General features: G+C 39.3%; 1 protein-coding gene and 1 pseudogene across 1 annotated transcript in view; one reads left to right on the forward strand and one right to left on the reverse strand.

The window, feature by feature from the left end:
• Nucleotides 1-1,134: 1,134 nt before the first annotated feature.
• Nucleotides 1,135-3,904, forward strand: LOC141500738 (BTB/POZ domain-containing protein 7 pseudogene; annotated as a pseudogene).
• A 2,467-nt stretch (nucleotides 3,905-6,371) lies between these two features.
• Nucleotides 6,372-13,867, reverse strand: part of NDUFS4 (NADH:ubiquinone oxidoreductase subunit S4) — a 127,361-nt gene continuing 119,865 nt past the window's right edge. Inside the window, exon 5 of the mRNA XM_074204154.1 lies at nucleotides 6,372-6,592. Coding sequence (XP_074060255.1) covers nucleotides 6,489-6,592 — 104 coding nt within the window. The 3' untranslated portion in view covers nucleotides 6,372-6,488. The remainder of the gene's footprint in view (nucleotides 6,593-13,867) is intronic.

Genomic DNA, 13,867 nt, shown 5'->3' on the forward strand with positions numbered 1-13,867 from the left:
CGAGTCAGAGGGCGCACCCGGACGCATGCCGCCGTCCCGCGCCATCCCGCGCCATCCTCTCGCCCGCGTCACGCCCCGCGCCTCAGTTGCGTGGGGTCAGTGGGTTAGCCCTGCCACTTGATCTCCGTGGGCTTTTCAGGATGCTCTAATTCCGAGACAGTCAATACTCACAGATGGTGGTAGCCTGCGCCTCAATCCCTGCCTCCCTCCCGCCCTCCGGCCGGCACCGCGCAGGCGCCCCAGGGCCGCCCCCTGAGCCCCTCCCGCGCTCTCTCCCGGAGTCAAGATGGCGGCGAGCGCCCCGGGGCGGGGGCGGGGCCCGATCACGTGAGGCAGGAGCCCGGACGGCGGGAAAGGGAAGAAGAGGCCGGAAGGCTGCGGACAAGGAGGCTGCCCCGCCCCCGCTCCCCGAGGGGGCGGCCGTGGGAGCGGCACCGGCCTCGTGGGGCTGTGGGTGGGTGGGAGGCGAGGCGAGGCCCGGGGCGCGTGGGGAGGCCGGGGCGCGTGGGGAGGCCGGGGCGCGTGGGGAGGCCCGGGGCGCGTGGGGAGGCCCGGGGCGCGTGGGGAGGCCGGGGCGCGTGGGGAGGCCGGCGCGCGTGGGGAGGCCGGGGCGCGTGGGGAGGCCCGGGGCGCGTGGGGAGGCCCGGGGCGCGTGGGGAGGCCGGGGCGCGTGGGGAGGCCCGGGGCGCGTGGGGAGGCCCGGGGCGCGTGGGGAGGCCGGGGCGCGTGGGGAGGCCGGGACGCGTGGGGAGGCCCGGGGCGCGTGGGGAGGCCCGGGGCGCGTGGGGAGGCCCGGGGCGCGTGGGGAGGCCGGGACGCGTGGGGAGGCCCGGGGCGCGTGGGGAGGCCGGGGCGCGTGGGGAGGCCGGGGCGCGTGGGGAGGCCCGGGGCGCGTGGGGAGGCCGGGGCGCGTGGGGAGGCCCGGGGCGCGTGGGGAGGCCCGGGGCGCGAGGCGAGGCGGCACGTGGGGAGGCGGCGCGTGGGGAGGCCGGGGCGCGAGGCGAGGCGGTGCGTGGGGAGGCCGGGGCGCGTGGGGAGGCCGGGGCGCGTGGGGAGGCCGGGGCGCGTGGGGAGGCCGGGGCGCGTGGGGAGGCCGGGGCACACTGAAGATTGGCAGCACCCGGTGCCCCGACGCACACGTGCGCGGGCTGCCCGCTCCTGCGTTCCTGTGATCTTGGCTTCAGACTCCGGCTCTTGTTGGCAATCAGAAGTGTTTAGATGAAGACCTTGGAGCTCACAAAGCTGTTGTTTCAGCAGCTCCCCTTTTTTCAAAATTTATTACAAAGGAAGACAGGACTGGTTAAGAAATTACAGACAGATGAGTCCAACGTACCAAAAAATATATATATGCTAAAGTTATTTTAAACTGTATATATACCGATGTAGTCGACCTCTCGGTTTTGCATGGCAGCCCTTCTCTGGACAGTCTGAGAGAAGTTGGGCTCTGGTAAGCAGGAAAGCCAAATTTGACTAGGGCCAAATTAGCAAAGGAGCTTTATCATATAGCATGTTGTTGGAATTTAACATGCTTGCCCAAGGTTGTGACGATATTATTGACAAGAGCATCTCCTTAGATACCTTAGTTGCTATCCTCAAGTGGAGTTCTCATCCATATGACTCTAAGTGGGGGCATCTACAAGCTTTACATTTCTTCTATGAGGAATTTACTCGTTATGACCGGATATTCTTTATGAACTCAGCAAAGATCATCTTCTTAAGGCTATCCAATTTGATTACTTACAGGCAAGTGAACAAGATATCCTTAAATATCTTATTAAATGGGGTGAGCATCAGTTGATGAAAATAACAGAGAACCAAACTAAGTGGAACCACTCAGTGTGAACAAGAGGTGTGAAGAAGAGAGACTCCTCTCTTAACCTTTGTTCAAACTGAACATATTTTACCTATGAACAGTGAAGTCCTGAGTGATGTACTGAAGAAAAGCTTGATTAGCACTCCTCCATCAGATATGCTTCCTACAGCTGAAGGTGGAAAATCAAATGCATGGCTATGTCAAAAGAATGCTGGAATGTTTGACCAAGACCATTCCCTCCTTATGTTGATGAAGCAAAGTCAGTGCTAGATGAAATGATGATGATGGAACAAACCATGTTCGATTACAGATGGTTAGACTGTCCAATGTTCTGGACACACTTTATATGGTAAACAATGCAGTACCACAGTGTTGTCATATGATCACTCACCAGCAAATAAGCAGTAACCAGTCCAGTACTCCTTCCATTGTAGACAATGAAATTCCAGTTCCCTGTCTCCTTGTTTTGAAAGAGATGATCAAATGACTGCAGGAACTGCCACTGAGCAGGTACAGAGAGCCTGTGTGCTAAACTGTGGAGAAGGTGCTACTGTCAGTTATGAAATCCACATTAGTGTTGCAAGAGTTTGAGCTGGCAGATGCTGCTGCAGAACTTTTGCAGAATCCTCACAAGTTCTTTCCTGATGAACGTTTTGGGGATGAAAGTCTACTCTTGACCATAAAGTACTCTGGGCAATGTTGACATAACAGTACTCCCACAGCAGAAACCATGTTTACAGACCTCAACACTTTTGTGGCCTTCCATCCACCCTTGCCTTCTCTACCACCCCTTACCATCCCCCAGCTACTCCACTTCACAGTTAGTTCAAAGTTGGTTGGAAACAAAGAGCTCCCAGTCAACATCCATTACAGTCTTTTTCTTGTCTTTGCAACCATTTGCTGTTTCATACAAGAACAGCTCCCAAAGCCATCCCTCCTCCTCTGTCAAAGCAGAACCACCAGATTGCACTAATACAGCAGGGAGGCAAAGCAGTTGCCACAACAGCAGCAGTGATGACCGCTGAAAAATGTGTACGCTGCCTCTGCTCAAAGAGATGATGCCAGATATCGCCATGGGTGTATCAACAATATCCCTCACAGACAGGAGGCTACCCAAACTTGCTGTTGACACAGAATGAAGCCAGTCATTCTGAGGTAGGGCCAGGACCTCCCCAACACATACCATATATCTAGCAGAGGCACATGAATACTCAAAACACACTAGAGCAAAAAACAGATGTTAGAGAAAATCAGCAAGAATACCCACATTTCTGTGATTTCTCAAATGCTGCTTGCAGACCTACTCCAGCTCCTACCAAGCACACTCCTTCACCTCCACAAGTTGTTTTATTTTGGTCCAGATTTATATAGCCACAATAAGGCCTTACCAAGTGGCTTAAAGTCAGCATACTTACCTAAAGAGATCTCCCCTAAAAAAGCAAGAGAAACTAGGAGAGAACATATGCTTTCTCAAGATGGGCATCAACAGAGACAAAAGAATGAACCAGTATGCCTTGATGTTGTAGAATAACCACCCCAAAAGGTTGGATTTGGCATTAGCTGTCCAGGAAAATGCTAGTAATGGTCCAGTTCATGTCAGGGGATGAACAAAAATGGAAACCGATTTGACATGGGCTTACTTCTAATAGAACTTCACTCTCTGCATGTAGCTCTGAAACTCCAGAATAGAAGTTCAGGAGGAGACTGGCAGACAGTGAATCCTTGGAACCCAGAGCCCAGAGAAATACAGAGTTGGAAAGGGAAGACTCAATAAGCAGAGGAAGGAGGTTTCCAAGCAAACCAGACTTTTTATATAAGAAGTCTGCCCTCTAAAAGTAACCTTCAGATGTTCTGTGCCTGAGATGTGGCACATCCCATTTTATGACACAACCAGACAAGTTTCAGACAAGATTTTTAAAGCTAGCGATAATTTGGTTTCACTTTCTTTTGCTCAAGTTTTTGTATATGAAATGATCAAGTGAATTTTTTTTTAAATGCTTCATCTGGTTTTATTTTGTTTTGAGCAGTTATACTGAGGAAGCTTTTTTAAGAGACAAGCTGGCATTTAAAACAAATTGATGAGTTTTTTTTTTGCACCTGTACATTTATTTTACCCGTATTATTTTTATATCACCATATTAAACTTCATTGCCATGTTTAAACAACTGTTTTCATTTTTTTTTGCATTTTACCTCTCACCTACCAATTTCCATATGCAATGGGTTGCCCACTGAAATGTATTTTCTTATAAAATAGTTAAAATGTGCTTATTTTTTAATTTTAGAATTCCAAAGAACACATCAAAATGCTCCTCTCTTTTTAATACTAGTTTTAGTTCAGAAATCAGCCTGGTCAGTTTCTGCTCAAAGAGCCTGTTGTCATCCTTTTTCAATAAATTGTGGGAACTAGTATCTCCAGCTAGTATCCATTCAGGATCTTGAAGTTTCTGGTTTAGTGAAGAATGCTGAAGAAAAAAAGCTGTCCTTGCCCAATCTAAAGCTATTTATTTAACGTGAACTTTTTAGTTAGAATCACTAAATTCAAGTAACAGATAAGAGAGTTTAAATATCGTCTTAAATCAAAAGTCCTTCTAATTTTGAAACATTGAAAATGTCAGATTAACATGTGCCTCCACTAACTAGATTTCTGATTCTGAGAGCAAATTCTTCAGCTGAGAGGGGTGAGATGACTGCTTATTGCCTTCAGTGATCTTGCTGCCTATGGGAACATATAAAAGGGCTTCTGTCTTAAGGATGTCATTTGATGTTTGTGAGCATATGTATACTTTTAAATGTTTTGTCTAAAGACTTCTGTAGCCTAAAATTAATCTTGAACTCAGTGTGACAAGAGTAGAGAAAAACTGTTAGTAAATGTTTAGATTTTACCCATTAACATATACTTTGTCAAGAAACTTTTAAACTTTCTCAAAGTAATAGATTTAAGAAGTTACTTAGTATAAAGATAGGGTTATTGAAAATTACTATGTTCCCTAGGCATCAGACTTCCAAAACCAATTCAAATTACAATCAATTCAGCCCATAAAAGTGCTTCATTATTGTTCTATATTGCAGATCCTAATATAAACAGAAGTAGGTAAAGGAATAGTATACACAATAAGGACGGGACTATGAAAAACTGAAATTTTTCAGACAGTGTGATGTTAGCTATGAAATCAGTTTTGTTGGAATAAGAACAAAACAACTGTAATATTTTATACTGAAAAAAAAGAAGGCAGGCACTTGAATAAATATTTGTGGAAATATCAGGATTCTAAATATGGTCTTGATGTCTGCTACTAACTTTAACCAGCTTAGAATCAAGTTCCCCATAACATCTCTACAGAACTGTTTTAAAATACAATTTTATCTTTTATCTAAAACAATTATGGGAAAATATTTAGCATTTCACTCATAGCAGTAACAGAAAAATGGTTTGTAAATACTAAATCCCTGTTAGAAGTAAGGATTTCACAAGGACATAATTGGGAGCTCAGAGGCCTTCTAGTCTAATTTATAACTGAGAAGAGTTCGTTCTATATTGTATTCAACAAGTGCATGCCTTCTGCCTGAAGACTACCAGGGAAGGGGAATCTGCTACCTTCGGCCTATACTTTGAGGCAGTTTTAATTGGCAGAAATTTTATCTTAAATGGAGTCAAACCCCACTATTCTATGATTTCTAACCTCTGTCCCCTACTTCTGTCCTCTAAGGACAAGAAGAGAAAGAATTTCATGATATTGTACTGAATATTTGTAAAATAGTCTTTATTGATCTACTTACAAAAACAGTATAATTATATTAAATATAATTATAAAATATAAAGGTATATTATATAATTATACATATTAGTATAATTTAGTGTAATTATTTGATATAAGGCACATAGCATTATCGAAAATGACCCTGTTTTTTCCTAGCAGTTCTGGTATACTTAAACAGTATCTAGAGGGTGAATGACAATATAAATTCAACTCATGACAAGAGGCTAATAAAAACAATTTTTTGTTCTGTATAGAAGATGATACAGTGGGTCATCATAACTAGAATTCTGGATATCAAAAAAAGGGGGAGCCATTATTATTTAGTTTAGTTTTTCAATCTGAAAGGGAGAGTATCTTCCACTGACTTGATCAAAACTATAAAGACCTTGATTTGCTTCTATTCAGTTTACAGGTGGATGATCCTGAAAGTGACTTAATGGTACACAAGTCAGTCAAGCTAAAAGATGTATATGAAGGTCTAATCTGAAAAGACTAGGTTTTTAGTCTTATCATATTGTGCTAAGATGAATTTCTCTATGCATGATAAATTGTTTAAGACAACAATTTAACCTATAGAATGGTGATGGTTTTAAAATACAATATTCATTTTTAAATGGCTATGAAAGGCAAACCATAATCTTCAATATTGCTAACATCAAACATTCCTTTTAAAAGATTCCAAGTACAAAGATTTCCTAGAGGTATGAACATCTCAAATCTGCTCTATATATAGGAAGTTAGTAACAGGTTCATTTTGAGACATCAAAAACATTTTAAATAGACACCACAAGATGCATCTGTAGTTTAAAGGTCAAATTTATTAGGAGATTAAGAGATGTATTATACATGGACTATAAATACTGCACAGCTGACTTTATTCACAGTCAGACACAGAGAGATATAGTCAGTGCCGACCTATTTGGTGGACACCCTTGTTCTTTTGTTCCAAGAAAAGTTTGCGCCATAATTCTTGGATTTAGGTTTGGGGACCTTTTTCTCTTGAATGCCATAGCTCCAGCCTGGAAAAAAGCATACCAATAGAGTTAAAGAATACACCTAAAACATAAAAAATTGAATTCATGGCATAAAAGAAACTCCTAAATGTTGATTTATTATCAGGAAGAAATGTCAACACATTTGAAATAGAATACATATTTAGCAGTTTGGGTTTTATCCCCCTAAGGTCAATATAATATCTGAGAATAAAGGACAAATAATAAATGAGAGCATAATTCTTTTTCTTATAAAGGTCCAAAGCAAAGACTAAAGCTGGCTTGTCCGATCTCAGATTCCAAGGTATATAACCTATGAGTCAATTTTAAATTCAATGTTTCCTACTGTTCTCACTGATGAACACATATTAGGCAAACATTATGCCATTTGACATAGGACTTCTAAAGTAATTTTCTTGTGGCAAATATTCAACCATGACACAGAACCCTTATACTAAGAACTGAAATCTTTGTTGTCTGGTGTAGGAGAATGAAGAGAAAGATGGACATATTTGTACCCATACATGAACTTATAGAGCAGATAAGGATCCTGAAACTATCTGGAATCTAACAGATAAACTTCAAAAATATTCAGGATCAACTACAGTGTTTTCTGATGATCTTGTAGGAAATATTCTCCAATTCTTTTAAAAATCCAATCCAATATTTTATATTTTAAATGATACACTTTTCTTCTTAATGTCCAATCAAAATCTTGCTTTTATTTGCTTAAGTCTAATTCATCTTGAGCCCTCCTTGGAAATATAGGCAACTATCAAAGGACCTGAATAAAAACATTTCAAAGAAGAATAGTTCACCTCTTCTTTGGGCTTTTATCCCTTTATTCTTTTATTCTTTTCTCAAACTATTTTCTATCTTTAAATTTTATTCACCATACTTGATTTGCCTATTTTCCAAAACAAACATATTCTTTAAAGTATAAAGTGTTAGTATTCTATTTGATATTTCACAGCTGAAAAAGGTAATCAGGTATAGATTAAAATTATTGTCTCAGAACTTTAAATTTGGAAGGTGCCCTAAATCCAAATGTATGTATATATGTGTATAATTACATGCAAAAAATTCAAATTATGTGTCAATGTGAGTGCATATATAATTTATATTTTAAACATATATTTTTGTACAAATATGCCCTTTTCCTATTTGTGTAATTACTTTTTGGGCCTAGGCAAAGCAAATAGTACTATTTAGTAACTTTTTGCTTGTAATTTCAAATTGCTTTCCAAAATGACAAATATACATTTCTATAACTGGAATAGAACCTCCATTACAATATGCTATAGTAAACAAATGAATCATCCTGTATTTATTTAAAATGCTTCAATAAGAAGGAACCTATTACATCCCTGGGTAGCCAATTCTACTCTAGGATAGCTCTAATTAATAAGAAGTTTTTACTAATATAAAGTATAAACTTGCAATTTTATAGCTCCCCTTTCCTCTCCTTTATTCCCCCCCAGTTCTGCTCCTTTAGTACAGAAAGAACAACTCAAATCTCTTTTCTTTATAATCATATTTTACCTCTTGGACTTCTCACTTCTACTTTATTTTCTTCTTCAAGCTAAACATCCCATTTGAATGGACTTGAGTCCCTTCATTACTCTGTTGAATTTCATCTCAGTGTTATCACAGACCTTCAGTTCAATCCTGAATTGATAACTATACTCTAGATATACTCTAATTATATAGGGAGCCCATAACCTTTTTTTTTTTAGATTTTCAAGGCAATGGGGTTAAGTGGCTTGCCCAAGGCCACACGGCTAGGTAATTATTAAGTGTCTGAGTCCAGATTTGAACTCAGGTATTCCTGACTCCAAGGCCAGTGCTCTATCCACTGCGCCACCTAGCCACCCCCATAACCTTTTTAATATTAGAATTTATCCCTCCTTTAATGCAACCCAGCTGACTTCTTTGGGGGTGGTGGTGAGGGGGAGCTGTCATGGCATATTATGAATTCATATTTAAGATGTATTCTGCAAAAATACTCATATCTTATTTAGGGAATGTACTGTCTAACCACATTATATTTCTAGAGTTGATTTTTTAAAAAAAGTTTTATTGATGTGTTTGGTTTTTACATTATAGATATGTACAGTTTATTCTTGCTTTTCCTATATTAAAGTAAAACAATAACACAAAATTAATAATCTATTGACTTTATCTGAACATTCTAAATTTATAGCATCTCCAACCTCTCTCATTATTATTACTATTATAACTTTAGCTTTAAATGAACAAATATCTCTTTTCTTTCCTTCCTATCTCTTACCCCACTGAAGAACTATCCCAACCTCCCTATATCTAGTAACAAATTTTGCATAGGCAAACAAAATAAAATCCCCATTGGTTATATACAAAACTCTCTCAGGAGGAAGATAGTATATTCATTGTGGATTGTTTAGAAACATGAGTAGTACCTGTATTGATCATAGTTCTTAGATCTTTCATAGCTGTCTCTACAGTGCTGCTGTTATTGTATAAACTGTTCTCATTTGTTCATTTCATTGTCAGTTTATAAATCTTTAAAATTTGTTTTTGTAATATTTGTTATAAAGCTAGTACAACTTTACTCTTCATAAAAGCCTTTCAATGCTTCTTTTCCTCACTTTACAATATAAATTCATCATGTTCAAATTCATTCCTCATCCTATAGGCATTTCTTTATTAGTCAGTTTTTTTTGGATTTTTTGCCCCCATAAAAACGGTTACTATATTATAGAAATAGGAAAAGGACATATTTGTACAAAAATATTTTTGTACAAATATGTCCTTTTCCTATTTCTATAATTACTTTTGGGCATAATAAGCAAAGCAAAAAGTACTGTTTAGCAACCTTTTGTTTATCATTTCAAATTGATTTCCAAAATGGTTTTACCTATTCACAGGTCCACTGAGTGCCTAATTTCTCACATCCCCTGCAAAGTATCATTTTGCCTTTTTGTCATCTTTGCCAATCTAATGGGTGTGAGATGGAATCTCAGAATTGCTTCAATTTGCATTTGCCTAATTAGTAGTGATTTCGAGCATTTATTCCCCTATGTTTATAGGTAGGTAGCCTGTGTTTCTTCCTTTGAGAATCATTTTTTCATTTTCTTGAACCAATTATTAAAAAGACTCAGTCTTATAAATCTGAATTAAATTCTTTTTTATCTCAGAAATGAGACTTTTCACAGAGAATACTATGAAAAAGATTTTTTTCTCAGTTAATTATTTCCCTTTTAATTTTGGCTTTATGAAATTTGAGCAAAAAAGTTTTAATTTTTTTATAATCTTAACCTTTTGTTTCCCTATCTTTTGTTTAATCATGAACTTTTCCCCCTAACCAATATATCTTTTAAAGTATTATTTTCTCTAATATATTTATGATTTGACCTTTCATATATAGGTCACATACCCATTTAGAATTTACCTCAGTATACAAGGTGTAAGACATTTATATAAACTTAATTTTTTTCATTCTGATGTCCAATATTCCTAGTAATTTTATCAAATAGTAAGCCCTTGTTTCAGCAGTTGGTGTGTGTGTGTGTGTGTGTGTGTGTGTGTGTGTGTGTGTGTGTTTAGTGAACACCAGGACAATAAAATATACATTTTGCTTCTATTTATTATAAAGTGAATCTGATCCACTAATTGATCTATTTTTTGAAATCTGTTTCAAATTGTTTTGAAAATTTTGCTCTGTAGAAAGTTCGAGAAATGGCAGCCCCCTTCAATCGTACTACTTTCTCAATACTAACACTGAAACTCTTTACCTTTCCATGTCATCAATAAAATCAAAATCAAATAAGATAAATTTAAAGTGCTTAACATAGTACTTGGCAATATACTAAGCACTTCATAAATGCTTATTCCCTTCCTCTTTCCACATGAATTTTGTTATTTTTCTCGTTCTAGAAAGTAATACATTGGCAGTTTGTTATGACACTGAATAAATAAATAAACTTAGGTAGTATTGTCAGTTGTAACATACTGATTTGCTCTACCCATGGACAATTAGTATTTTCCCAATTACACAGGTCATTCTTTGTTGCTGTTGTTTTTCATAAATAGTGGTTTGTAATTGTATTTATAGAGTTCTTGGAAGGTAGAGTCCCAAGTATTTTATGCATTTCATAGTAGTTTTAAATGGAATTTATCTTTCATAGAAATGCTAATGGTTTTTGTGGATTCTTTTTTATATCCTGCAAGTTTGGTGTATTATTGCTTCAATTATTCTTTTTAGTTGACTTTTTATGGTTCTTTAAGTATACCATCATATCATCTGCAAAAAAGTGATTTTGATTCTTCTATGCTTATTGCCTCAATATATTTTTTGTGCTTTAGATGACATTTCTAGCACCATGTCAAATAGAAAATGACAAGAGACAAAATTTATTTAAAATTTTTGTATCAGTAATGTCTTCTTTTTCTCCTTTTATTCTCCCATATTTATTTAATGCAATTCATCTCTATGTTCTAGAGAGAAGTTGGAAGAATTTGGGGGATTACTTTTGCAAAAAAAGTTGGCATATGACAATTCTGCTTTGAATGTTTGAGGGAACTGATTTGTGAAACCAATTGATACTTAAGTTTATTTCTTTAGAAGTTAATTTGTGGCTTGTTCAATTTTTCCTTTTGAAACTGATTAAGTTCACTATTTCTTGTTCTGTTAATATGATTATTTTATATATATATGTATATATATATATATTTCATTCATTAGTTTAATTGGCAGACAATTGGCAAAATATAAAATAAATTTCATAATTATGTCTTATTTCTTCTTCATTGATGTCAATTTTCATTTTCATTTTTGATACTGGTAATCTGGTATTTCTTTTTTTCTTTTTTACTTTTTGCAAGGCAATGGGGTTAAGTGGCTTGCCCAAGGCCACACAGCTAGGTAATTATTATGTGTCTGAGGCAGGATTTGAACTCAGGTACTCCTGACTTCAGGGCTGGTGCTCTATCCACTGTGCCATCTAGCTGCCCCTGGTATTTCTCTTCTTAATCAAATTAGCTAATTGTTTTTTTTCAAGAGCTCCAAGTTCACATTATTAATCTCTGCTTTCAGGGTTTCTATTTCACTGTTTAAATGGTTTTAGGGGCAGACCATGTCTTAGGGGCTCTCTCATAAAACTCATAAGCTAAGGACTCTAATTAAATTTTCCAGCAACAGAACCCACAGAGGGACCCAGTGAGGCAGTTCTCCTACTCAAGGTAACCTGGAAAAGAGCAGAAAGGCTCTGCTCCCTGAGGTGGGAGGGGTGGCCGCCAGAGGGGTGGCCCACCAGAGCGAAAGAACTTCAGCCTCCTGGAGGCAGCCGAGCACCATGCATAAATTGGGGGAACAGCAGGGGGATCTCTGCCAGAGTTAGCACGTGAAGCCCAGCCCTCAGGGCACACAGAGAACAGCATGGGCACTGCATTCCAGATCCAGGAAACATAAGCAGGAGGAGGGTTAGGCTGTAAGCAGGGACCCCCAGGGCATGAGCCCATTGAACCTAGGGAGGTTGAGTGAAGAGAGACTGCAGAGCTCTGTCCTCTGCCCCTGGAACAGGACTCTGGGGTTCTGACCACATTCAGATCCTGATCCCAGTCTAGGCCCCTCATAGAACAGCAGTCCCCACCATGCGCATATGGTCATTCACAGACCAGGAGAGAGGACAGAGCCTCACACACGGAGACCCTTGTGGGAGTGTCCCAAAAGCTCAGGAAGCACCCCCAAAACCAGGCTCAGGCTGGGAAAATGAGCAAGCAGAGAAACAAGAGGAAGACCATTGAGAAATATTTTGCCTGTGAGCCCAAGAAGGATCAAAATACTCAGTCTGAAGATGAGGAAGCACAAGCTCCTGCATCTAAAGACTCCAAGAAAAACAGAAATTGGGCTCAGGCTATGACAGAGCTCAAAAAAGACTTTGAAAATCAAATGAGGGAGTTAGAAGAAAAACTGGGAAAAGAAAGGAGAGAGATGCAGGAAAAACATGAAAATGAAGTCAGCAGCCTAGTCAAGGAAATCCAAAAAAATAGCATGCTAAAAACCATCTTGGGTCAAATGGATAAAACAGTTCAAAGAGTTATTGAGAAGAATGCTTTAAAAAGCAAAATTGGTCAGATGGAAAAAGAGATAAGAAAACTCTCTGAGGAGAACAAATCCTTCAGACAAAGAATGGAATTCAGGGAGATTGATGAATTTACCAGAAATCAGGAATCAATACTTCAAAACCAAAAAAATGAAAAATTAGAAGAAAATGTGAAATATCTCATTGAAAAAACAACTGATATGGAAAACAGACTTAGGAAAGATAATTTAAAAATTATTGGAATACCTGAAAGTCATGATCAGGAAAAGAGCCTTGACATCATTTTCAAAGAATTACTACAGGAAAATTGCCCTGATATTCTATAAGCAGACGGCAAAATATAAATGGAGAGAATCCACCGATCTCCCCCCCCCCCAAGAAAGAGATCCCAAAAAACCAACCCCTAGGAATATTATAGCCAAGTTTCAGAACTCCCAAGTCAAAGAGAAAATATTACAAGCATCCAGAAGGACACAGTTCCAATATCGTGGAGCTGCAGTCAGGATCACACAGGACTTAGCAGCAACTACATTGGAAGCTCATAGGGCTTGGAATATAATATACCAGAAGGCAAAAGAGCTTGGAATGCAACTGAGAATCAACTACCCAGCAAGGCTAAATGTCCTCTTCCAGGGAAAAAGATGGACTTTCAATGAACCAGGGGAATTTCAAATGTTCCTGTTGGAATGGCCAGAGCTAAACAGAAGGTTTGATCTTCAAATACAGGACTCAGGTGAAGCATAAAGATTGGAGGAGAAGGGGAAAAATATGAGGAACTTGATGATGAACTGCGTGTATTCCTACATAGAAAAATGACACTGATAATACTCATATGACCTTCTCAGTTAATAGAGCAGGTAGAGGGAGCTTTTATAGTTGAAGCACAGGAGAAAGCTGAATTTGAAGATAAAATATGGTGTAAAAATGGAGTCAATAGAAAAAAAGGGAAATGTAATGGAAGAAAAAAGGAGAGGGGAAATAGGCCAAGATACTTCATATAATAAGATTTTTCTTTATTACAATGAGCTATTGCAATGATATGGAAGTGGGGGAGGCAAGGGGGAATGAGGGAAACTGCTCTCATCAGAGGTGGCTAGGAGAGGAAACAGCATATATACTCAATGGGGTATAGACATCTGGAGTAAGAAGGAGAGAAGGGAGACGGGGAAGGGGGGGGATGTGAGTGATGGAGGAGAGGATGGACCATGGGGGGAGAGTA

Source organism: Macrotis lagotis, chromosome X, assembly GCF_037893015.1.
Source record: "Macrotis lagotis isolate mMagLag1 chromosome X, bilby.v1.9.chrom.fasta, whole genome shotgun sequence".
In the NCBI taxonomy this organism is placed as follows: domain Eukaryota; kingdom Metazoa; phylum Chordata; class Mammalia; order Peramelemorphia; family Peramelidae; genus Macrotis; species Macrotis lagotis.